This window comes from Pristiophorus japonicus, chromosome 3, assembly GCF_044704955.1.
Source record: "Pristiophorus japonicus isolate sPriJap1 chromosome 3, sPriJap1.hap1, whole genome shotgun sequence".
In the NCBI taxonomy this organism is placed as follows: domain Eukaryota; kingdom Metazoa; phylum Chordata; class Chondrichthyes; family Pristiophoridae; genus Pristiophorus; species Pristiophorus japonicus.
In genome coordinates, this window is record NC_091979.1 from 18899335 (window position 1) to 18924138 (window position 24804).

At 48.4% G+C, this 24804-nt stretch overlaps 1 protein-coding gene across 1 annotated transcript in view; it reads left to right on the forward strand.

The window, feature by feature from the left end:
• Window positions 1–24804, forward strand: part of LOC139259677 (protein Wnt-6-like) — a 166359-nt gene that overhangs the window by 43329 nt on the left and 98226 nt on the right. Inside the window, exon 2 of the mRNA XM_070875239.1 lies at window positions 2779–2999. Coding sequence (XP_070731340.1) covers window positions 2779–2999 — 221 coding nt within the window. The remainder of the gene's footprint in view (window positions 1–2778; window positions 3000–24804) is intronic.

Consider the following 24804-nt stretch of genomic DNA (forward strand, 5'->3'; position numbering starts at 1 on the left):
TAACAGGCCATTCGGCCCATCTGGTCCGTGCCGGTGTTTATGCTCCACACGAGCCTCCTCCCACCCCTCTTCATCTCACCCCATCACCATATCCTTCCATTACTTTCTCCCTTATGTGGTGATCTAGCTTTCCTTTAAATACATCCATACTATTCATAGAAACATAGAAACATAGAAAATAGGTGCAGAAGTAGGCCATTCAGTCCTTCGAGCTTGCACCGCCATTCAATATGATCATGGCTGATCATTCCTTCAGTACCCCTTTCCTAGTTTCTCTCCATACCCGTTGATCCCCTTAACCGTAAGGGCCATATCTAACTCCCTCTTGAATATATCCAGTGAACTGGCATCAACAACTCTCTGCGGCAGGGAATTCCACAGGTTAACAACTCTCTGAGTGAAGAAGTTTCTCCTCATCTCAGTCCTAAATGGCCTAACCCTTATCCTAAGACTATGTCCCCTGGTTCTGGATTTCCCCAACATCGGGAACATTCTTCCCGCATCTATCCTGTCCAGTCCTGTCAGAACCTTATATGAGATCCCCTCTCATCCTTCTAAACTCCAGTGAATAACGGCCCAGTTGATCCAATCTCTCCTCATATGATAGCCCAGCCATCCCGGGAATCAGTCTGGTGAACCTTCGCTGCACTCCCTCAATAGCAAGAATGTCCTTCCTCAGACTAGGAGACCAAAACTGAACACAATATTCCAGGTGAGGCCTCACCAAGGCTCTGTACAGCTGCATTAAGACCTCCCTGCTCCTATACTCAAACCCCCTAGCTATGAAGGCCAACATACCATTTGCCTTCTTCACCGCCTGCTGTACCTGCATGCCCACTTTCAGTGACTGATGAAGCATGACACCCAGGTCTCGTTGCACCTCCCCTTTTCCTAATCTGCCGCCATTCAGATAATATTCTGCCTTCGTGTTTTTGCCCCCAATCTACTCCCTGTGGCAACGAGTTCCAAATTCTCACCACTCTCTGAGTAAAGTGGTTTTCCTGAATTCCCGATTGGATTTATTGGTGACTATCTTATATTTATGGCCCCTAGTTCTGGTGTCCCTCACACGTGGAAGCATCTTCTCTACGTCTACCCTAGCAAACCCTTTCATAATCCTAAAGGTTTAGGTCACCCCTCAGCCTTCTCTTCGAGAGAAAAGAGCCTCAGCCTGTTCGATCTTATTTAAGGAGGGATATACTTGCATTAGAGGCAGTTCAGAGAAGGTTCACGAGGGTGATTCCTGAGATGAAGGGGTTGTCTTATGTTGAGCAGGTTGGGCCTGTACTCATTGGAATTTAGAAGAATGAGATATGATCTTATTGAAACATATAAGATTCTGAGGGGGCTTTACAGGGTAGATGCAGAGAGGATGTTTTCTCTCGTGGGAAATCTAGAACTAGGGGGCAGAATAAGGGGGTCGCCCATTTACAACAGAGATGAGGAGGAATTTCTTCTCTTAGAGAGTGGTGAATCTTTGGAATTCTCTGCCCCAGAGAACTGTGGAGCTTGGGTCATTGAATATTTAAGGCGGAGATAGACAGATTTTTGAGTGATAAGGGAGTCAAGGGTTATGGGGAGCAGGTAGGGAAGTGGAGCTGAGTCCATGATCAGATCAGCCATGATTTTATTGAATGGCGGAGCAGGCTCGAGGGGCCATATGGCCTACTCCTGCTCCTATTTCTTATGTTCTTATGTAATTGTTCCTGATATTTATAACCTCTCAGTTCTGATCGCATGCTCGTGAATCTTATTTTTTGCACTTTCTCCGGTGACGTCACCAGAGGTTAGAAACAGAGAAACAGAGAAAATAGGTGCAGGAGTAGGCCATTCGGCCCTTTGAGCCTGCACCACCATTCAATAAGATCATGGCTGATCATTCACCTCAGTACCCCTTTCCTGCTTCCTCTCCATACCCCTTGATCCCTTTAGCCGTAAGAGCCACATCTAACTCCCTCTTGAATATATCCAATGAACTGGCATCAACAACTCTCTGCGGTAGGGAATTCCACAGGTTAACAACTCTCTGAGTGAAGAGAGTTCTAATGTTTGAAGTTATAATCGCGTGCGGTAATGACGACGCTATTGGGGGCGGTCGGGAGGGGCAACTTTCACGTATAACAGCAAGGAAGTCTTGCTACAGTTATACAGGGTATTGGTGAGGCCACACCTGGAATACTGCGTGCAGTTTTGGTTTCCATATTTACGAACGGATATACTTGCTTTGGAGCAGTTCAGAGAAGGTTCACGAGGTTGATTCCGAAGATGAGGGGGTTGACTTATGAGGAAAGGTTGATTAGGTTGGGCCTCTACTCATTGGAATTCAGAAGAATGAGAGATGATCTTATCGGAACGTATAAGATTATGAGGGGGCTTGACAAGGTGGATGCAGAGAGGATGTTTCCACTGATGGGGGGAGACTAGAACTAGGGGGCATAATCTTAGAATAAGTGGCCGCCCATTTAAAAGTGAGATGAGGAGAAATTTCTTCTCTCAGAGGGTTGTAAATCTGTGGAATTTGCTGCCTCAGAGAGCTGTGGAAGCTGGGACATTGAATATATTTAAGACAGAGATAGACAGTTTCTTAACCGATAAGAGGATAAGGGGTTATGGGGAGCGGGCAGGGAAGTGGAGCTGAGTCCATGATCAGATCAGCCATGATCGTATTAAATGGCGGAGCAGGCTCGAGGGGCCCTACGGCCTACTCCTGCTCCTATTTCTTATGTTCTTTTATTCTTAATTGATTTTTAGTTGGGTTTTGTTTTTCTTGGGCCTCAGGGCGGTGGGAAGTCCCCTGGTGATGGACCCGAACAGCATCTGCCGGAAAACCAAGCGTTTGGCCGGGAAGCAGGCGGAACTGTGTCAGACCGAGCCGGAGATCGTCAGTGAGGTGGCGAAGGGGGCACGGCTGGGTGTGCGAGAGTGCCAGTTCCAGTTCCGGAGCCGCAGGTGGAACTGCACCATCCACAACAAATACTTCGGGAAAATCCTACAGCAAGGTATGAGATCCTGAATCGGGACTCTCGGGTGGGGGGGGGCGGTGGGGGTTGGGGTGTCAAAGGTCGCGTTCATCCTCCAATCCTCATTAAGCCTTGAATATTCATCTAATCCCATTAACTGTTCTCTGAAAGGGTTATTGATTTAGTGCAGCACGTTGAGCTGCTTAATTCTGCACTGCCTTGTCGCCAATGTGATACATTCTCGATGACATCACAAACACACACAGACAGCAAGATGGTTCCAACACAACATGTGACGTTTATTGTATTTACAGCGGTAGTTGCATTACCACAGTCGTCCTCTAGGTGGAGCAGTAGTCCACTAGGTGAACATAAGAACACAAGAAATAGGAGCAGGAGTAGGCCATTTGGCCCCTCGAGCCTGCTCCGCCATTCAATAAGATCATGGCTGATCTGATCATGGACTCAGTTCCACTTCCCAGCCCGTTCCGATAAACCTTTATTGCTTGTCGCTCAAAAATCTATCTGTCTCCGTCTTAAATATATTCAATTATCCAGCCTCCACAGCTCTCTGGGGTAGAGAATTCCAAAGATTCATGGCACTCTGAGAGAAGAAATTCCTCCTCATCTCATGTTTAAAATGGGCGGCCCCTTATTCTGAGACTATGTCCCCTAGTTTTAGTTTCCCCTATGAGTGGAAATATCCTCTCTGCATCCACCTTGTCGAGCCTCCTCATTATCTTAAATGATTCAATAAGATCACCTCTCATTCTTCTGAACTCCAATGTGTATAGGCCCAACCTACTCAACCTATCTTCTTAAGGCAACTCCCTCATCTCCGGAATCAACCTAGTGAACCTTCTCTGAACAGCCTCCAATGCAAGTGTATCCTTCCTTAAAAACGGAGACCAAAACTGTACGCAGTACTCCAGGTGTAGCCTCACCAATACCCTGTACAGTTGTAGTAGAATTTCTCTGTTTTTATATTCTAACCCCCTTGCAATAAAGGCCAACATTCCATTTGCCTTCCTCATCACTTGCTGTACCTGCAGGCTAACTTTTTGTGTTTTATGCACAAGGACCCCAAGGTCCCTCTGTACTGCAGCACTTTGCAATTTTTCTCCATTTAAATTGAAATTTGCTTTTCTATTTTTTCTGCCAAAGTGGTTAACCTCACATTTTCCCACATTATACTCCATCTGCCAGATTTTTGCCCACTCACTTAGCCTGTCTATATCGCTTTACAGATTGTTTGTGTCCTCCTCCCAATGTGCTTTCCCACACATCTTTGTATCATCAGCAAACTTGGCTACATTACACTCAGTCCCTTTATCTAAGTCATTAATATAGATTGTAAATATTTGAGGCCCCAGAACCGATCCCTGCGGCACCCCACTTGTCATATAGGTGGAGCTATATTACAGTCAGGTGTGCTGTTTAACCCTTTAAACTCAAGCTACTGTCCACTCCTGCCGTTTCACCCATCATCCCACCGTGAATTAAAGCTTCTCAAGTGGGGAACCCTCCTAAGCTCCCAGCGTGGATAATTCTCTACCTGTTCTGTTGGAAGGGTTCCAGAGCTTGAAGTTCCCAAGGATACGAAAGCGTAGTCACGAGTTTCCGCCAGGAACAGTTGCGGGTGCGTTGAGGACTCTTGCTGGCCACAAATAGGGTAATCATGGTCCACGTAGGATTGGGTTGCTGGAGAAATACCACCAACGATGTCTCCGCAAGGTCCTGCAAATCCCCTGGGAGGACAGACGCACCAACGTTAGCGTCCTCGACCAGGCCAACATCCCCAGCATTGAAGCACTGGCCACACTCGATCAGCTCCGCTGGGCAGGCCACATTGTTCGCATGCCAGACACGAGACTCCCAAAGCAAGCGCTCTACTCGGAACTCCTTCGTGGCAAACGAGCCGAAGGTGCGCAGTGGAAACGTTACAAGGACACCCTCAAAGCCTCCCTGATAAAGTGCAACATCCCCACCGACACCTGGGTGTCCCTGGCCAAAGACTGCCCTAAGTGGAGGAAGAGCATCCGGGAGGGCGCTGAGCACCTCGAGTCTCGTCCGAGAGCATGCAGAAATCAAGCGCAGGCAGCGGAAGGAGCGTGCGGCAAACCAGTCCCACCCACCCTTTCCTCCAATGACTGTCTGTCCCACCTGTGACAGAGACTGTGGTTCTCGTATTGGACTGTTCAACCACCTAAGAACTCATGTTAAGTGTGGAAGCAAGTCTTCCTCGATTCCGAGGGACTGCCTATGATGACGACGAGGACTGGGTTGGAGAGTGACAGCTCTCCGGGCAGACCGCACGGCAGGTAAAGCCCAATACGCGGTAAGGAACTGAGTCAGAAATCCACTCAGGCCCTCCCCAGGTTACATCCCTGGTCTATGCTGAACGAGATCTCTGCTGATAGGAACGCTCTCACTGGTCTCTGTAACCCCCGGGGGGAGCAGGGCGGATAAGGAAATCAGGCGGGGTTCGTTAATCTGATTTGCTATCCAGTGACATGGGCGCGTCGCTAGGCTATTTGATCCCTCACTGCTTCATGTAGCGCTATTCCGTGGCTATTCCACCACGGTGGACATCACAGTCGAGCCCAAAAATCTCCTCTTTCGAACATCCGAAGATGCTCGCTCCAGAGCAGGGGGCTCTGGTTAACGATGAGGAGAGGAGGATTGATCGGGAGCAACTCCTTACAGCTCAACAGCCTTCTGACACTCACCCTCGGTGTGATGTATTTGCTTCATGGGTTCTTTGCTTAAGAATTCATAGCAACACATTGCTGTTAAGAACCAGTTGGTTTATTAACAAAGGTTTAACAATTACACCACACATTACCGATTCATCCACTAGGCTCACGACTGCATACCTCATCATGGATGACCTTGACCCAACTGGCTAGGGTTTTATTGAGTCTTGTGGACATCATGTTACTAGATAAGCCACTCACAACTCAACAGCTCTACAACTATTTTGTTGCAACATTAAAGTGCGTCCTTATTAAAGGGGGGGAGGGCACTAAAACCGACACAATAAACAAATTAACTTTTGGCAGTAAACTTAATTCAAATTAAAATTTGGTTGCCGAGGGTGTTGATGCACTCCAGTCCCTCCGGCGCCCACCTCTCGCGGAAGGCCACGAGCGTACCGGTGGACACCACGTGCTCCATCTCCAGGGACACCCTGGCTCGGATGTAACCGCGGAAGAGAGGCAGGCAGTCGGGCTGAACGGCCCCCTCGACCACCCGCTGCCTGGACCGGTTGATGGCCACCTTGGCTAGGCCCAGGAGCAGTCCTACGAGGAGGCCTTCCCACCTGCCCGCCCCGCTCCGCACTGGGTGCCCATCAACTGCTCTACAAACCTGTGAGCATATTCACAGGGACATACATTACTCTTGGCTGGGTGACAGAAGATGAATTGGGCACTTTGGGTGACATGCAGGTCGTCGCCCAGGCGGAAGTGAACTCCCAACAGGCCCCAACTTGGAGAAAACTTGAGGGTGGGACGGGATCAACTGAATACTTTATCACGAAGACAGCATAAGGGAGCACGTGAATTATCAACCGTGAGTCATCCATAGGAAACATCCAAGACAAGTCACTGTTATCGCTCCTTCACGGACACCATAACATATTTGAAAACCTTCTGCTTTCAACTTTCCGACTTATGATTTATTTGTTCTTGCTTGGCTTGACTTCAAAAGCTAGCATCTTAGAATCAGAGAATGGTTACAGCACAGAAGGATTCCATTCGGCCCGTCGAGCCCGTGCCGGCTCCCTGCAAGAGCACCTCAGCTGGTCCCACTCCCCCGCCCTTTCCCCATAGCCCTGCTATTTTCTTTTCCTTCAGGTACCTATCCAACTCCCTTTTGAAAGACTCGATTGAGTCTGCCTCCATCACCCTCTCAGGCAGCGCATTCCAGATCCTAACCGTTTGCTGCGTCAAATGTTTTTCCTTGTGTCGCCTTTGGATCTCGGCGCAGATTAAAAAGGAAATAATTATTTATTAAGACACCCAGCTGAAGGGCACTGGGTCCAAACCTCAGGACGCCAAAGAGCAGGAGAGATAAGCGAGGTAAAATGGGGGAGAGTGGTTCCAACTATGAGGCAAATGGGGCAGACAGTTAGAGAGAAGGCAGAGTCACCCGTGCATGTTTTGGCTGGACACCGGGGTTTGGGGCGGTTGGTCGGGGGGTGGGGGTGGGGAGTTGAAATTGGCTTGGGGGCGGCGATAGGCGATAGTGAATCGGCAGACCGTTTGTTCCGTCCCCACAAGGGAAAGGGAAATTGGGCGGGTTGTAAAACCGGCTGGCCTTTTGCTATTGCCGGTGTAGCAAATCACCATCCCTCCCAAGATCAATTTCACCCCCAGTGCTTTTCCCAACAAAGTCTGATTTTTTAAAAACTTCTGTGGCTACAGGAATAGGGAGTCAAGAACTAGTGTAGTCCTCAGCTGTAGTGGAGTTAGAGAACATGGGGATATTTCGACCAGGGCGGGCAGGTGGAATTATCTTTAAGTCTTACATTTTGACCTAATTCTGCCACATTCATCTGATTTTATGTTCCTACTGATGGTTAAGCAGCAAAACCTCTGGTAATTTGGGTGATACGTAGAGATGGTCAGAGCATCGGAATCTCCCTGAGGCGGTGGGGCTGGGAGATGCCAAAATCAGGCACTGCAACGCCACCATTGGCGGGGGAGGATGCAATTACAGCGTGACAGGTTTACATAGCCCGTTCCCATTATAAATCTGGACAAAGGCATTTATAATGGGGGGAAAAAGTTGACATGAAAGTGTGACAAAAAAAAAACATGCCAACAGGAAGTAAAGGACAGGAAGCATGTGCAGACACAAATAAATGCATAAACAGAGCCTACTTTTTGTGTGTATGGCCTGGTTTTCACCCAGTTTTCAGCTATCCCTGGTGCACTTGGCTTCAATGCTCCCCCTAACTTTTCTGGGGCCACGTGGCTGCATGGCCCATTCAAAATTCTGCGCATGCGTATTTTTCCCATGTAAAAGCTGCTGAGTCGGTGCGTGGGTCCTCCAGAGCGCTGTGCTGCCGCTTGGCCGGAAAACTTAATAGGAACATTGCTTGGATCCTACTTTTCTTCTCATAAGTTATGGGAATCGTGCCCTTCAGACACAGTCACATAAGGATAGAGCTGTATTTTATAGTCCTACCGTTTCCTCACTTTAAGCCTGTAAAGAATATTTTCCTCAATTTTCTAAATGTGCCATTGTTTTTGTTGTTGAGTTATACAATGCACTTCAGGAGTTGGGGCTTGAGTGGGGTAATAAACCAGCGGGACATTTTATGACTGACAGCAAGACTGGCCACTAGCGGAACATGCCAGGGTTTCCTGTTCACGAAGCCCCTTTCTTGTCCTCTTTTGACTTTTAGAAATGGATGGAGCCACCTTAGGCTCCTGGAGTCCATGTGGGATTTAGTCGTGCTGACAAAAGATGGCTGCCCCTGCAGAACAACTTTGGCCACTTAGAGTGCTTCTATCGTTAGGCCTCCTCATAGAGCACCTAAACCTCTTGGACTCTTGTTCTCATTGAGTGACCACCTCTCTAGGAATCTTGGCCTCATTGAGTGACCATCTCTCTAGGAATCTTGGTCTCATTGATTGACCATCCCTCTAGGAATCTGGGCCTTCTCTCTTGGACCCTTGGACTCACTATTAAGCAATCATCCCTCAGACCCTTTGCATTCTCATTGATTGACCATTTTCTAGGACCCCTGGTCTTTGCATTGAATGACCATCCCGCGAGGAATCTTGATTTCTTTAATGATCATTCCTCTTGGAATCTTGGTCTTCTTATTCAGCGACCATCCTTCTCATAGCCTTGCTCTCCTCTTAGAGCATCTATTCCTCTTGGACCCTTGGCCTCCTCATGGAGTGATCATTCTTCAAAGCCTCAGCCTCCTCATAGATGAACCATCTCTCTAGCATCCTTGGCCTTCCTCACAACTATGTCCCTCATGGCACCTAAACTAGGTTAGACTTTGCGAGACCGGATAAGATGACAAAGTCCTGACCTGCCTGAAATCTTACTTATGACTCCAGTAGTCCTGAGCCTACGTTTCTTCACGAGGCAGTTGCCCTTGTTCGGATGGACATTGGCAATGAGATGGCACTATTTGAAGAAGAGGAGGCAGTTCCCCCGATGTCTCAGCCAGTATTCACTTTTGACCAATACCAACAAAAGCAGATGAATTGGTCATTCAACATGTAGCTGTTGCTGTGATGGGGCTGTGTAAATATTGACCGCTGCGTTGCACCACAGAGCAACAGTGACTGGACCTCAGAGTGGTTGTGAGTGGTTTCTGAGAGACACGTTAAGACGCTAAATCAATACATAAGATCATAAGAAATAGGAACAGAGCCCCTCGAGCCTGCTCAGCCATTAAATAAGATCATGGCTTATCTGATCTTGGCCTCAATTCCACTTCCCTGCCCGCTTCCCATAAGCCTTGATGCCCTTATCATTCAAAAATCTGACTATCTTCACCTTAAATAGATTCAATGACCTAGCCTCCACATCTTATTCACAACTTGCTTTCCCATCTATCTTTATATCATCAGCAAATTTGGCTGCAATACACTCGGTCCCTAAATAGTTGAGGCCCCAGCACTGATTCCTGTGGAACCACACTAGTTACAATTTGCCAACCTGAAAATGACCCATTTAGCCCTGTTTTCTGTTAGTTAGTCAACTATCCAACCGAATATATTACCCCCAACCCCGTGAGCTTTTATCTTGTGTAGCAACCTTTTATGTGGCACCTTATCGAATGCCTTCTGGAAATCCAAATACACCACACCCACTGGTTCCCCCTTATCCACCCTGCTTGTTACATCCTCAAAGGACTTCAGCAAATTTGTCAAATGAGATTCCCCTTTCATAAAACCATGCAATGCCTTTCCTTTGTCCTTTCTGTGTTCCCTCATCTAAAATAACTGCTCCCAAAATTTCACATTCCTGCCACACATGCTCAGGAGAAAACGATTTGTGGTTGAATTTGATTTGACGAATACAAGTTGGATTTTCATCAAATTATTTAGAACACAAGTCATGAGGTACTAATTAAACGCTCCACCAGGCTGAAAGGAATGTTTCAAAAAGGGACATATGTAAACTTCACGCTGTGGGGGGGCAATATCTTCGCCCCACACACACTCACAGAAAGATCTGTTTTAATTCATCTTCCCTTCGTGACCACCCCACCAACTCCCACCCCGCCCACACACATTCTGCAACTCAATACCCTTAGTATGAAGAGAGGCTCCTGTATTGGAGGAGTGTAGCCCGCCTTAGACACAAGATCTCCCTGAAGGTGCGGGCTACCTCATAAATGTCTGCCGATGAACCGACTGTCTGATCAAGGCCTGCAGTTGTTGCAGGGTTAGCAGAGGGAACCTCCCCTCCCACACATAGTTCTGTTCGTTGAAGGAGAACTAGAGGGCAAAACAAAGAGAACCATACAGAGAGGTTAAACTTCCAACTTTTATGCCTTAAATGTTAAAAAGTACCTTAAATACAAAGGTACTGTATACATATCAGGAAAGGTTGAACAGGCTGGGTCTCTTTTCGTTGGAGAGAAGGCCGAGGGATGACCTAATAGAGGTCTTTAAAGTTCTGAAAGGTTTTGATGGAGTGGATACAGAGAGAGTGTTTCCACTTGTGGGGAAGAGCATAACTAGAGGCCATCAATATAAGATAGTCACCAAGAAACCCAATAGGGAATTTAGAAGAAACTTCTTGACCCAGAGAGTGGTGAGAATGTGGAACTCGCTGCCACAGGGAGTGGTTGAAGCCAATAGTATCGATGTACTTAAAGGGAGGCTAGACAAGTATATGAGGGAGAAGGGAATAGAGGATTATGCTGATAGATTTAGAGGTGGAAAGACGGGAGGAGGCTTGAGTGGAGCATAAACGCCGGCATGGACTGGTTGGGCTGAATGGCCTGTTTCTGTGCCGTATATCTGATGTAATCCTATGTAAACCTTAAATGTCCTCCTTTTTTCTTAATTTTGTGCCAACTAGTTTCTTCACTTACCCCTCAGAGCCTCCCCTTAACCTATCTCTGCAACTCCTTCTACCCTTATATAGGTATCCCCACCCAGTCCCTTCAGCTCTCTATTTGTGACTTTTTACACGTCACTTCCTATCTTCATCTCACTACTGGTGGCAACGATTTTGCCCGTTCATCCCCGCTCTCTGCACCTCTCCACCATTTTTGGGGTCTAAGGGAATTTAGGCATATGGGGTTAGCGCAGGAAGGTGGAGTTGAGGTAGAAGATCAGCCATGATCTTATTGAATGGTGGAGCAGGCTCGAGGGGCCGAATGGCCCACACCTGCTCCTATTTCTGATGTTCTTATAAACCCCTTTTCCTCTCCACATCTCGCTCTGCCTTTACGGGCCATCTCAACCCGTTCAGCGTCCTCCTCACTCACGCCCGCTGCCTCAGCGCCCGTCCCTTTAATTCCAACCCACTGCTCCCTCCGCAAAGTTTCTTGGGAGGACGTCATTGCATATTGAAGGCGCTATGAAAATGCAGTTTGTTGAGCCCTTCACTGTGATGTGGGATTTGGCTTTGTCGAATATCCTTCCAAGTCCAAAGAACATAAGAACATAAGAAATAGGAGCAGGAGTAGGCCATTTGGCCCCATCGAGCCTGCTCCGCCATTCAATAAGATCATGGCTGATCTGATCATGGACTCAGCTCCACTTCCCCTCCCGCTCCCCATAACCCTTTACTACCTTATCACTCAAAAATCTGTCTATCTCCACCTTAAATCTATTCAATGACCCAGCCTCCACAGCTCTCTGAGGCAGTGAATTTCACAGATTTACAACCCTCTGAGAGAAGAAATTCCTCCTCATCTCAATTTTAAATGGGCAGCCCCTTATTCTGAGACTATGTCCCCTAGTTTTATTTTCCCCTATGAGTGGAAATATCCTCTCTGCATCCACCTTGTAGAGCCCCCTCATTATCTTATAAGTTTCAATAAGATCACCTCTCATTCTTCTGAATTCCAATGTGTATCGGCCCAACCTACTCAACCTAGCTTCATAATTCAACCCCCTCATCTCCGGAATCAACCTAGTGAACCTTCTCTGAACAGCCTCCAATGCAAGTATATCCTTCCTTAAATACGGAGACCAAAACTGTATGCAGTACTCCAGGTGTGGCCTCACCAATACCCTGTACAGTTTGTAGCAGGATTTCTCTGCTTTTATACTCTATCCCCCTTGCAATAAAGGCCAACATTCAATTTGCCTTCCTGATTACTTGCTGTACCTGCATGCTAACTTCTTGTGTTTCATGCACAAGGACCCCCAGATCCTGCTGTATTGCAGCACTTTGCAATTTTTCTCCATTTAAATTATAATTTGCTTTTCTATTATTTCTGCCAAAATGGATAACCTCACATTTTCCCAGTCCTAAAAACTACAAATGGGTGACCTTAAAATCTTTCCCTGCCCAAAGAGAACAGGCCAACTATGTAGTGACCAGAGCCATTTCAACAACAGCAACAACTTATATTTATATAGCGCCTTTAATGTAGTAAAACATCCCAAGGCGCTTCACAGGAGCATGATACAACGAAAAAAAAAATTTGACACCCAGCCACATAAGAAGAAATTAGGGCAGGTGAAAAGAGGGAGGTTTTAAGGAGCGTCTTAAAGGAGGAAAGAGAGGTAGAGAGGCGGAGAGGTTTAGGGAGGGAGTTCCAGAGCTCGGGGCCCAGGCAGCTGAAAGCACGGCCACCAATGGTTGAGCGATTATGATCAGGGATGCTCAAAAGGGCAGAATTAGAGGAGTGCAGATATCTCAGGACGTTGTGAGGCTGAAAGAGATTACAGAGATAGGGAGGGGCGAGGCCAGAAAGGGATTTGCAAACAAGGATGAGAATTTTGAAATCGAGGCGTTGCTTAACCGGGAGCCAATGTAGGTCAGCGAGCACAGTGGGTGATGGGTGAGCGGGGCTCGGTGCGAGTTAGGACACGGGCAGCCGAGTTTTGGATCACCTCCAGTTTGCGTAGGGTAGTACGTGGGAGCCCAGCCAAGAGTGCATTGAAATAGTCAAGTCTAGAGGTAACAAAGGCATGGATGGGGTCTTCAGCAGCAGATGAGCTGAGGCAGGGGCAGAGAGCAGAGACAGGCGATGTTACGGAGCTGGAAATAGGCGATTGGGTGAGGGACCTTTCCAGCAGATCAGTTGAGACCTGTACATAATAGAGAGATGTTTTGTCAGCTTCTGCACACACTCCTTATACCTTTCAACATTGACGATAGCACCTTTCATAGTGCTGTTTCGGATACTCTGTTTAAAATGACATCTCTTTTTACAAATTGGAGGTGTCGATGTGTGCTTTCTTGATCCTGCCTGTGTGGTTTGGAGTTAGACATGTAAACATACAAGAAAATAAAGCCACAAAAAAGGATATTGTTTCTTTAACTGTGTTCTCCTGGGGCATAGCCCAGCATTAAAGAAACAGGATCCACTTTACTTAGAAAGACCTGTCAAGCTCGCTGTGGTTCTGTACGACGATTTCTGGCTTCTGAACCAGTAGGGCTGAGCAGTTGGAATCTTGCATTCTTGGCCTGGGATTCAAACTCCCAAACTTTCCCACATATCCATAGCTGGCCTTCCACATACTGTCTTGACACTTGTCAGCCCTGGCTCAGTGGGTAGCACTCTCTCGCCTCTGAGTCAGGAGGCTGTAGCTTCAAGTTCCTGCTCCGGAAACTTAAGCACAAACATCTAGGCTAGCACGCATAAGAAATAAGAGCAGGAGTAGGCCATTTGGCCCCTCAAGCCTGCTCTACCATTCAATAAGATCATGCACTCAGCTCCACTTCCCTGCCTGTTCCCCATAACCTTTTACAACATTATTGCTCAAAAATCTGTCCATCTCCGCCTTAAATATATTCAATGTCCCAGCCTCCACAGCTCTCTGGGGCAGAGAATTCCACAGATTTACAACCCTCTGAGAGAAGAAATTCCTCCTCATCTCAGTTTTAAATGGGTGGCCCCTTATTCTGAGACTATATCCCCTAGTTTTAGTTTTCCCTATGAGTGGAAATATCCTCTCTGCATCCACCTTGTCAAGCCCCCTCATTATCTTATACGTTTCGATAAGATCACCTCTCATTCTTCTGAACTCCAATGAGTATAGGCCCAACCTACTCAACCTATCTTCATTAGTCAACCCCCCCTCATCTACGGAATCAACCTCGTGAACCTTCTCTGAACTGCCTCCAATGCAAGTATATCCTTCCTTAAATACGGAGACCAAAACTGTATGCAGTACTCCAGGTGTGGCCTCACCAATACCCTGTACAGTTTAGCAAGACTTCTCTGCTTTTATACTCTATCCCCTTTGCAATAAATGCCAACATTCCATTTGCCTTCCTGATCACTTGCTGTACCTGCACACTAACTTTTTGTGTTTCATGCACAAGGACCCCCAGGTCTCTCTGTACTGCAGCACTTTGCAATTTTTCTCCATTTAAATTATAATTTGCTTTTCTATTATTTCTGCCAAAGTGCAGTGCTGAGGGAGCGCTGGTCTGTTGATAGGTGCCATGGTTCGGATGAGACGTTAAAACCGAGGCCCCGTCTGTCCTCTCAGGTGGATGTAAAAGATCCCACGAGTGCTATCTTGAAGAAGAGCATGGGAGAGCAATCTCTGCTGTCTTCCACCCTACCACAGGTCTTCCCTCCCCTCCCCCTTTCAGTGCTCCTTAAGAATCCGTTCATTTCGAACATTCACCCCGTTCTGACGAAGGGTCATCGACCTGAAACGTTAACTCTGTTTCTCTCTCCACAGATGCTGCCTGACCCGCTGAGTATTTCCAGCATTTTCTGTCTTTAGTTCGCTCCGGTGTCCTGGGGCCAATATTTATCCCTCAATCATCATCACTCAAAAACTGATGATCTGGTCATTATCACAGTGCTGTTTGTGGGAGCTTGCTGTGCGCAAATTGGCTGCTGCATTTTCTACATTACAACAGTGACTTTACACTCCAAAAATATTTCATGGGCTGGGACATCCTGAGGTCGTGATAGGGCACTATATAATAGCAGGTTCTTCCTTGTTCTTTCATCCACGCAGCTTGCAACCCGTCCAATACCCGCCGGCCATCTCTGCCCACTGGCTCTCCAGCTCCCAACACATTGGCACCAAAATTCTTGTCCTTTTTTACAAATCCCTCTGTGGCAATGCCCCCCATCCCCCCCCCCCGCTCCCCCCCTCCCCCCCACTCTGCTACATCCCTCCGTTCCGGATTCTGCACACCCCCACTCCCCCCACGTTCCTCCACCTCACCAACAGCGGTAAAACCTTCAGCCATCACGGCCTACGTCAGGAATTCTCCTCCTAAACTAGCTCTGTCTTACTGTGCCTCTCCTCACCTCCACAGCGTCCACTCAAAACCCAACCTTAGCCCGCACTTTCCGTCACTTCCCCTAACTCTCCTGCTAACTCCCTGCTCTATGCTCTTTCCCCCACTTTGTGAAGCACCATTCGCTGCTTTAAAGCCACTATATAAGGCTAAATTGTTGTTGTAGTGAAGGCAGTAGTATTAAAGAAAGAAAGAAAGACTTGGATTTATGTAGCGTCTTTCATGACCACTGGATGTCTCAAAGTGCTTTACAGCCAATTTTGAGCAATAAGGGAGTGACGGGTTATGGGGAGCGGGCGGGGAAGTGGAGCTGAGTCCATGATCAGATCAGCCGTGATCGTATTAAATGGTGGAGCAGGCTCGAGGGGTCAAATGGCCTACTCCTGCTCCTATTTCTTATGAAGTACGATTTGGAGTGTAGCCACTGTTGTAATGTGGGAGAATGGTGCAACGAATGCTCCTTATAACGCCTTTAGTTTCTGGCTAAAGACCCCAGTATCGCCGGCCAACATTCATTGGCCAAGTGCTCAACATACCTCTATCCTAAAAAGGATGAGAGGAAGCACATCTTAAAGAATTTATATAGCGACTTTCACGATGACCGGGACATCTCAAAGCGCTTTACAGCCAATGAAGTACATTTTGGAGTGCAGTCACTGTTGTAATGTGGGAAACGCGGTGGCCAATTTGCGCACAGCAAGCTCCCACACACAGCAATGTGATAATGACCCAGATAATCTGTTTTTTTGTTATGTTGATTGAGGGATAAATATTGGCCCAGGACACCGGGGATAACTTCGTAATAGCGTCATGAGCTCAGCAGACAGGAATTAACCAGTTATTGATTACTTTGGTGGTTGTGGGAGGTGGCGGGGGTGGGGTCGGGGTGGGGGGTCGGTGGTGGGCGAGGGAGAGAATTAAAAAGGAAAGAACAAACTTGCATTTATATATCACCTTTCACAACCTCAAGCACTTTGCAGCCAATGAAATACTTTCGAGGTGCAGTCACTGTTGTAATGTTGTAGAGATTGCTTGCATGTCGAGAGGCGAGGACAGGATTGGACCTGAACACCCCCCTTCCCCCCTCCCCCTGCCCTCATGGTTGAATAGCCAACGCTCGCCATCAAGGCTTATACATGAAGATTAACCTGTTGGGTGAGGTGCAGCATAACAGCCAGTACCCGAGAAACCTCAGCCCAGCAAAGGAGACTGCGTCTCGGGAGAGAGGAGCGATTTGGCGAGCTGAGGGGGGGGGGGTGTTAAAAAAGACCCCAGAAGAGGCGAGAGCCCAGAGGCAGCACGGGCCAGCCCACACTGCGATATGTGTGTGCACTAGGCCCGTGCAGCAGAGCTGATCTCCAGTCGTCTTGGTTAACCCTTGCCACAGGACCAAGGCCTAGCTCTGTCAAGCCCGTGTGGTGGCTGGTGTGCAACGGTCACCCCACGTTAAAAAAAATCCACGCTCAGGCATCTTCCACCCTTCAACATGTAGTTCGGGACCTGGAGTATTAGGTCCTTCATTGAAACACCTGTGAACTCATCCCTTTTTGGCGTGGAAGCAAGTCATCCTCGATACGAGGGACTGCCTAAGAAGAAGAAGAAGTTGTAGAGAAAACATAGCAGCCAATTTACACACAGTAATCTCGCACAAACTACAATGACACAGTGACCAGATAATCTGTTTTTCATTGGTTGGTTGAGGTTGGTTGCGTTGGCCCAGAACACCGGGGAGAACACTCCTGCTCTTCTTCGAAATAGTGGTGTGGGATCTTTTACGTCTACCTGTGAGAGCAGACAGGGCCTCGGTATTAACTGTTCATCCATGGCCCCCATAATGGCCAAGTTTGTAAATGGTTCCCGCTCCTCGCATAGTCTCCTTCTCGCTTTCGGACCCCCACCTCCTCAAAAAACTGACCCTCGACCCCCTCTGGCCTTGCAAACTGCAACCCCAGCTCCACCCTCCCTTTCTTGCCCAAAGTTTTTGGGGCCGGATTTTCAGCTTTTCTGTTTTCGGGGCGATAATGGCGGCAGAGCGGGAAAGTTAGCACCGGGAATAGTTTGCGCCTCAGTAGGGTACGTTTGGGCATCTGGGCCCTGAGTCAGGGGGTGCAGCGCTAAGGGAGGCGTTGTACACCACCTCTCCTGGCGCAAGGATGGGAAACCCCCGCGCTAAAGAGCTGGGCCGGGAGTGCTCTGAGAGACGCCTAGCGGGGAGGTGGGGGGGGGAGAGTAATCTAAAAAAAAACATTCCTAAAACATTGCCCATGCCAACACAACACAAATCGCACAAAAAATGTCAACAACTAACAATCACACTTACCTTTAGAAACATAGAAACATAGAAACATAGAAAATAGATGCAGGAGTAGACCATTTGGCCCTTTGAGCCTGCACCACCATTCAATATGATCATGGCTGATCATTCACCTCAGTACCCCATTCCTGCTTTCTCTCCATACCCCTTGATCCCTTTAGCCGTAAGGACTACATCTAACTCCCTTTTGAATATATCTAACGAATTGGCCTCAACAACTCTCTGCGGTAGAGAATTCCACAGGTTCACCACTCTCTGAGTGAAGAAGTTTCTCCTCATCTCGGTCCTACATGGCTTACCCCTTATCCTTAGACTGTGACCCCTGGTTCTGGCACTTTACCTTGCTCTCCGCTGCCGGCAATGCTGGAGCGCTCTGATTTCCCAGGTGGTCATTGTGGGGCGCACTTCCGGGCGGGCGGGTCGGACGGAGCTCAAAACCCGCGCTGGTGTCGCAACCAGGGGCGTTGCACACACCCGGTGCAGCTCTTCCCGGCGGTCCTGCTCCGCGACGCCGCTAAACCCGACCCGAGGATCGCTGAAGGTCACTGGAGACCTCACCGCTGCCTTTCACACCGCTCCGGGGCGAAACCCCGAGCGCCAAGGACCAGAAAATCCAGCCCATTGAACGAGTTGCTGCCCCTCCAACTTTGGGCCCATTTTTCCCGCAGCTCTGTCTTTGAATCTCGAGAATTTGGCTTCCAACCCTGCCCCAGTACTGAAACCACCCGAATCATTATCACAAATGATATTCTCCGTGACTGTGACCGTGGTGAAACATAGAAACATAGAAAATAAGTGCAGGAGTAGGCCATTCGGCCCTTCGAGCCTGCACTGCCATTCAATGAGTTCAAGGCTGATCATGCAACTTCAGTACCCCCTTCCTGCTTTCTCGCCATACCCCTTGATCCCCCTAATAGTAAGGACAATATCTAAATCCTTTTTGAATATATTTAGTGAATTAGCCTCAACAACTTTCTGTGGTAGAGAATTCCACAGGTTCACCACTCTCTGGGTGAAGAAGTTTCTCTTCATCTCAGTCCTAAATGGCTTACCCCTTATCCTTAGACTGTGACCCCTGGTTCTGGACTTCCCCAACATTGGAAACATTCTTCCTGCATCTAACCTGTCTAAACCCGTCAGAATTTTAAATGTTTCTATGCGATCCCCTCTCATTCTTCTGAACTCCAGTGAATACAAGCCCAGTTGATCCAGTCTTTCTTGATGTGTCAGTCCTGCCATCCCAGGAATCAGTCTGGTGAACCTTCGCTGCACTCCCTCAATAGCAAGAATGTCCTTCCTCAAGTTAGGAGACCATTTTGGCACAAAATGGAAACTGGCGGGTATTTTTCATAAACTTATCGCCGAGCATTACTTTCCCCATGTGCTTAACGCCGAGAAAAAATATTACCGCCTGCCCACTTTTTTGGGGCGGAATCAGCAGAATGGGTGAATTCAACGCCCATAATATCGCCCAGTGTTACTTTGTCACACGGAATTAATGCCGAGATTCAATCTTAACGCCCGGCGACTGTTTTTGTCATAAAGAGCATATTTACCCAAACTAGCGGCCATGGAGATCGCACATCGTCAATTTCATGACCTTACACACACATCGCCCACAATATCGCTTGCTCAAGAAAACACTCACAAAAAGTGGAACTAGCCGGGACGAATGACAGCTTTATGGACGCCATGTTGTAGATCACATTGTTGCGTCCTTTAAAAGGCTGCTGTGCTTCAACCTCGGTGGAGTTCGGATGTACTCTGCACATCGTTGGAGTTGATGTGAACATCTCTAAAAACATCTTGACTGCACTGTGACCGATTGGAATTGAAGAGGTGTGTTCATCGGGGCATTCCTTGTTTGTGAGCAATCGGTGGAAAACAGAGAACTACTGCAATGGGACCTGCCCTTTTTTATCCTCTCTTGGTGACCAATTACATCAGCAGACTCGACATTGCCGAAGGAATGATGCACTGCATTATATGCCCAATTAACGAAGTGACAGACAGATGAAGACATTACAGCCCCTACAGCAAGTACAAGGAGAAGCGGTCTTACCTTGACTTGCCCGACACCACCTACCTTCGGAGACTGCACTTCCACAAAGAGGTTATCACTGAGGTATGCCAGCTGATAAGGGCAGATCTGCAGCCTGCCAGCACCATCAGAACTGCACTGTCTGGCGAGGTCAAAGTCACTGCGGCACTGTCGTTCTATGTCTCAGGTTCTTTTCAGGCCATAGCTGGCGACATTTGCGGTTTGTCTCAGCATGCCACACATTGCTGCATTAGACAGGTCACTGAAACCCTGTACGCACGCAGGAGGGACTTGATCAGCTTCCCTATGACCAGGGAGGCACAGAGTAAGAGGGCTCTAGGAACCTTCAGAAGTGCAAACTTCCCCAAGGTGGAGGGAGCAATAGACTGTACGCACATCGCGATGCGGGCACCTTTTCAGGATGCAGAGGTTTTCAGGAACCGCAAGGGATTCCACTTCCTGAATGTCCAGCTGGTTGTTGACCATCAGCAAATTATATTGGCAGTGAATGCTCAATTTCCGGGCAGCATCCATAATGCTCACATCCTGTGTGAGAGCATTGTATCTGACTTGTTTAACAATCAGCCACAAGGTCAATGCTGGATGCTTGGGCACAAAGGATATGGCCTCGCCACCTGGCTGATGAGCCCTCTACGTGACACCCACACCAAGGCCGTGAGGCGAAACAATGAGAGCCACAGAGCCACTCGCAATATCGTGGAGAAAGCCATTGGAGTGCTGAAGCAGTGCTTTAGATGCCTGGACCACTCAGGAGGCGAGCTCCAATACCACCTTGAGCAGGCAGCTCAATTCTTGGTGGTGTGCTCCATGCTGCACAACTTGGCTATCAGGAGGGGCAAGAATTGCCTGATGAGTCTGACAGTCCACCTCACCAGCGAGAGGAAGAGAAGGATGAGGAGGCAGATGCTGACATTGGGCCAGACAATCAGGCTGATGCTGAAGCCATGCCCCTACTCCACTGTAGACCGCATGAAAGGGCCCATGGTGGCATGATAGCTGCAAGACTCTTATGTCAGGAGCTCATCAATGATCGCTTTGCCTGAAAGAACGTTGGTGTTATTTCCAAGGCTGACACACTGCTGGGTGTGCAGGTCATACATCAATGGTGGTCATCAACTTGGTGACAGCTAAAGTTTAAGTTGATTGAAGTTAAGTGTGATTATACCCTTTGATGTTAAGGAATCACCAGCGTGTAATGGTTGCAGCCAACTGAGCCAATGCGCTACAAGGTTTTGTTAAATAAAAAACATTTAAACCGAACATTTGTCTGAAATCATCAGTATTTCTGTACAAACCAACCTTTCCCACCATCCCCAAGCCACCCCCCCCCCCCACCCCCGCTTCTCCTCCTCACCTCTACCCCTTCCCCTTCCCCTCCTGACTCCAAGCCACCTGGCCGAGGAGGTCCTCAGGCGATGCTTCATTGCGGGGGGGGGGGGGGGGGGGGAGGGAGCGGCTGACGGCCGAAGCACTGCTTCGACGGATACGGGAGAGGACGGTCCAGAGGTGGGAACGTGCTCCGAGCCAGAAGCAAGATGTTGCTGCTGGCTCTCACGTGTGGTTGGCAATGGGGGTGCGTCACCTTGGGGTGCAGTGCCGCACTCCAGGACTACTGGGAGCCCTCTGCCACCAGTGTTCCTGACTACCAGCTCCAGAACCTCCTCCATCCCTTCCATGTTATATCTTATTTGTTGGACAAAAACTTGGTGCCAACTATGTTCTTGGTGCTAGTAGGCTTTTTGCTGCTGGTGAATCTCTGTCATGCCTCCCACAACAGCCAGACAAGCACACACCACAGCCACACACATTTTCAGTGCCTCTGAACTCCCTCTCTGTCTCCTCTTCCGTGCGTGTCATGATGACCCTTGGCCTCCTGAATCGCCGGGAACCGAGCGTTGCCATGCCGTTGCTAAGGACGGCCACACTTTACGGCAGAAGGTCAAAAAAAATTTCCGCTGCCGCCCATTTGATGTCGCTCGTTTTCAAAAATGTAAACTAGGTATTTTGAGAATGGGCGAGAAGCCGGCGATCTGAAAAACCTTTTTTAATGCCCACGCCGGAAATAACGCTCAATTTTGGGTGAAAAGCACAAAAATGGAGGTTCAAGCCTTTAGTCGTCGAATAAGGAGCCGCCCATTTAAAACTGAGATGAAGAGGAATTGCTTCTCTCAGAGGGTTGTAAATCTGTGGAATTCTCTGCCCCAGGGAGCTGTGGAGGCTGGGTCACTGAATATATTTAAGACGGAGATAGACAGATTTATGAGCGATAAGGGAGTAAAGGGTTATGGGGAGTGGGCAGGGAAGTGGAGCTGAGTCCATGATCAGATCAGCCATGATCTTATTGAATGGTGGAGCAGGCTCGAGGGGCCTAATGGCCTACTCCTGCTCCTATTTCTTATGTTCTTAAGTGGTTGTTATACCTCCAGAATACCAGAATACAACCCTACTGTCTTTCTAGTACAGCATCCGGCTTTTCTTTATATAAGTCCAGTGTTTTATTTGATTTGATTATGGGATGTGGGCACGCTGTTGAGGCCCACATCCCATTGCCCTTGAGTAGGTGGTGGTGAGCGGCCTTCTTAAACCGCTGCAGTCCCGTGTGATGCCCTGGCATCAACCTGTTCCATCATCCCCTGTGTAAGTTGCACGCTTGCCCATTCTCACCCACCCCGAGGGCCAATTAAACAATCAGACGGGCAGACAGGCTCAGGCGAGATGGTCGGCCCAATTTCTCAGCAAGGTGGATTGCGGTGGGTCATGTCGAGGGTCGGGGGGTGGGGTCTGCAGGGGGCGGGGATGGTAGAGCAGTGGGGGACCTGACCTTTAAATAATAATTTAAAAAAATAACAGCAAGAACATTTCTTTTTGATTGTCACTGTGCTTAAAAATTGCTCAAAAAAACGTGTATCTTTGTGAGGCATGTTTTGCACAGTTGGTGTGAGGGCTGATGTTACAGTACTTCCATCTGTACTTTATTAGAAAGCATGGGAGTTCAGTAAATTTACACCAGTGTTGAATAATTCAGAGGAAGCGGCGAATCCAGTGGAAACAGCTGAAGAAACATTTGAATCACGGCAGGATGCATTGACATCCAGATTTGTGGGTTGGCGGTGTTTGGAAAAATTATACAGTTGGCTGCAGGTATGTATAGATATCTGTATTGTACCTCATCCCAAAGCGGAATTCTATAGTATTGGACCACTTCCCATATTGGTGATTGAGGTGTAGTTCTTAAAGGGGCCCTCCTTTGGGCTGGATTGACGGCTTTGATGTTTTTGGGGCGGTAAGGTTTGCGCTTCAGTCAGTAACATTGGGCAGCTGGGCCCTGGGTCAGAGGGCGCAGCGCTAAGGGAAGCATTGTACACCTCTCCCGGGGAGTTAGCTTGGGAAAGTCCTGAGCTAAAGAGCCGGGCCGGGAGCGCTCCGAGAGACTGGCCGGGGGGAGGCGGGGGGGGTGGGTGGTAGGGGCGGGGAGAAACAAAAAAAAGACACAGAAACATTCCCAACACATTGCCCACGCCACCACAACACAAATCGCAAAAAAAATTAAAAGAAAAAAGAATCACACTTACCTTAGGAGTCCATTACTCACCTCTCCTCTCTGTCGGGATGGTGGGACCGCCCTGATTTCCCGGGCGGTCAGTGCGGGGCGCGCTGCGGGGCGGACGGGTCGGGCGGGAGTCAAAACTCGCGCCAGTGTCGCAACCAGGGGGCGTTGCACACACCGGGCGCAGCTTTCCCGGGTCGGTGATGCTCTGATCCGCCGCTAAACCGGACCTGCGGATCGCTGCGGGGCGCTGGAGGCTGACCGCCCGCCCAGAACATCTCACCCCCGCCATTGCCGCCGCTCCGGGGCGAAAAACGGAGCGGAGAGGAGCGGAAAATCCGCCGCTGTAGTCTTTTACTACATGCCTAGATGTTTAGATCTAGATTTGCTAGATATAGAATTGAAAAGTAGGGATGTTATGCTAAATCTGTATTGAATCTTGGTTAGACCACACTTGGAGTACTGCGTACAGTTCTGATCGCCATGTTATGAAAAAGATATAGAGGCACTGGAGAGGGTGCAGAGAAGATTTACAAGGATGATACCAGAAATGTGAGGTTATACCTATCAGGAAAGGATGAACAGGCTGGGTCTGTTTTCTCTTGAAAAAAGAAGGGTGACCTAATAGAGGTCTTTGAAATTATGAAAAGTTTTGAAAGATACCGAGTTAAAGTTTCCACTTGTGGGGAAGAGCATAACTAGAGGCTATAATATAAGATAGTCACCAAGAAATCCAATAGGGACTTTAGAAGAACCTTTTTTACCCACATCGAGTGGTTGAAGCGAATAGCATCGATGCATTTAAAGGTGTAATGTCCTTACACACTACTACAAGTTCACACGAGGCACATTCTATGGACAAGGTCACTCTGTGACCCGAACCTTTATTCACAGGACCAAGAAGTGATGACCCTGCGTGGGACCTCCCTTTATATACCTGGATGACCAGGTGAGGAGTGTCTCCCATAAGTTCACCCCCTGTGGTCAAGGTGTGCATTTCTTAAGTGTATAGTATGCAGTGTTCTTACATGAAGGTTACAGTTACATGAACGCTACATACATGACATCACCTCCCCCCCCAACGTCTTATGGGGTCAAAGATTAAGTCTTTCAGGTGGTCGATGCTCTCTCGTGGAGCGCCGCAGTTGGTTGTTGAGCCTTGGCATGCGTCTCTGTCACCTGTGGTATTCCGGCTTGTTCGGGCTGGCCGCAGGGACTGTGCATGCTGCTGAATGTTCTTGTTGCTCGTTCACTGGCGGTGGTGTGAGCACCATCTCATGATCTTCCTCAGGTTCCTCAGTATCCATGCTGAACCTTTTTTTTTTACTTGGCCCAGATGCTTGCGGCATACCTGCCCATTGTTAAGCCTGACCACTATGACCCTATTCCCTCTTTGCCAATTACAGTACCCTCAAGCCACTTGGGCCCCAAAGCGTGATTAAGAACAAATACAGGGTCATCGATTTCTATACATCTCCTCTTTGAG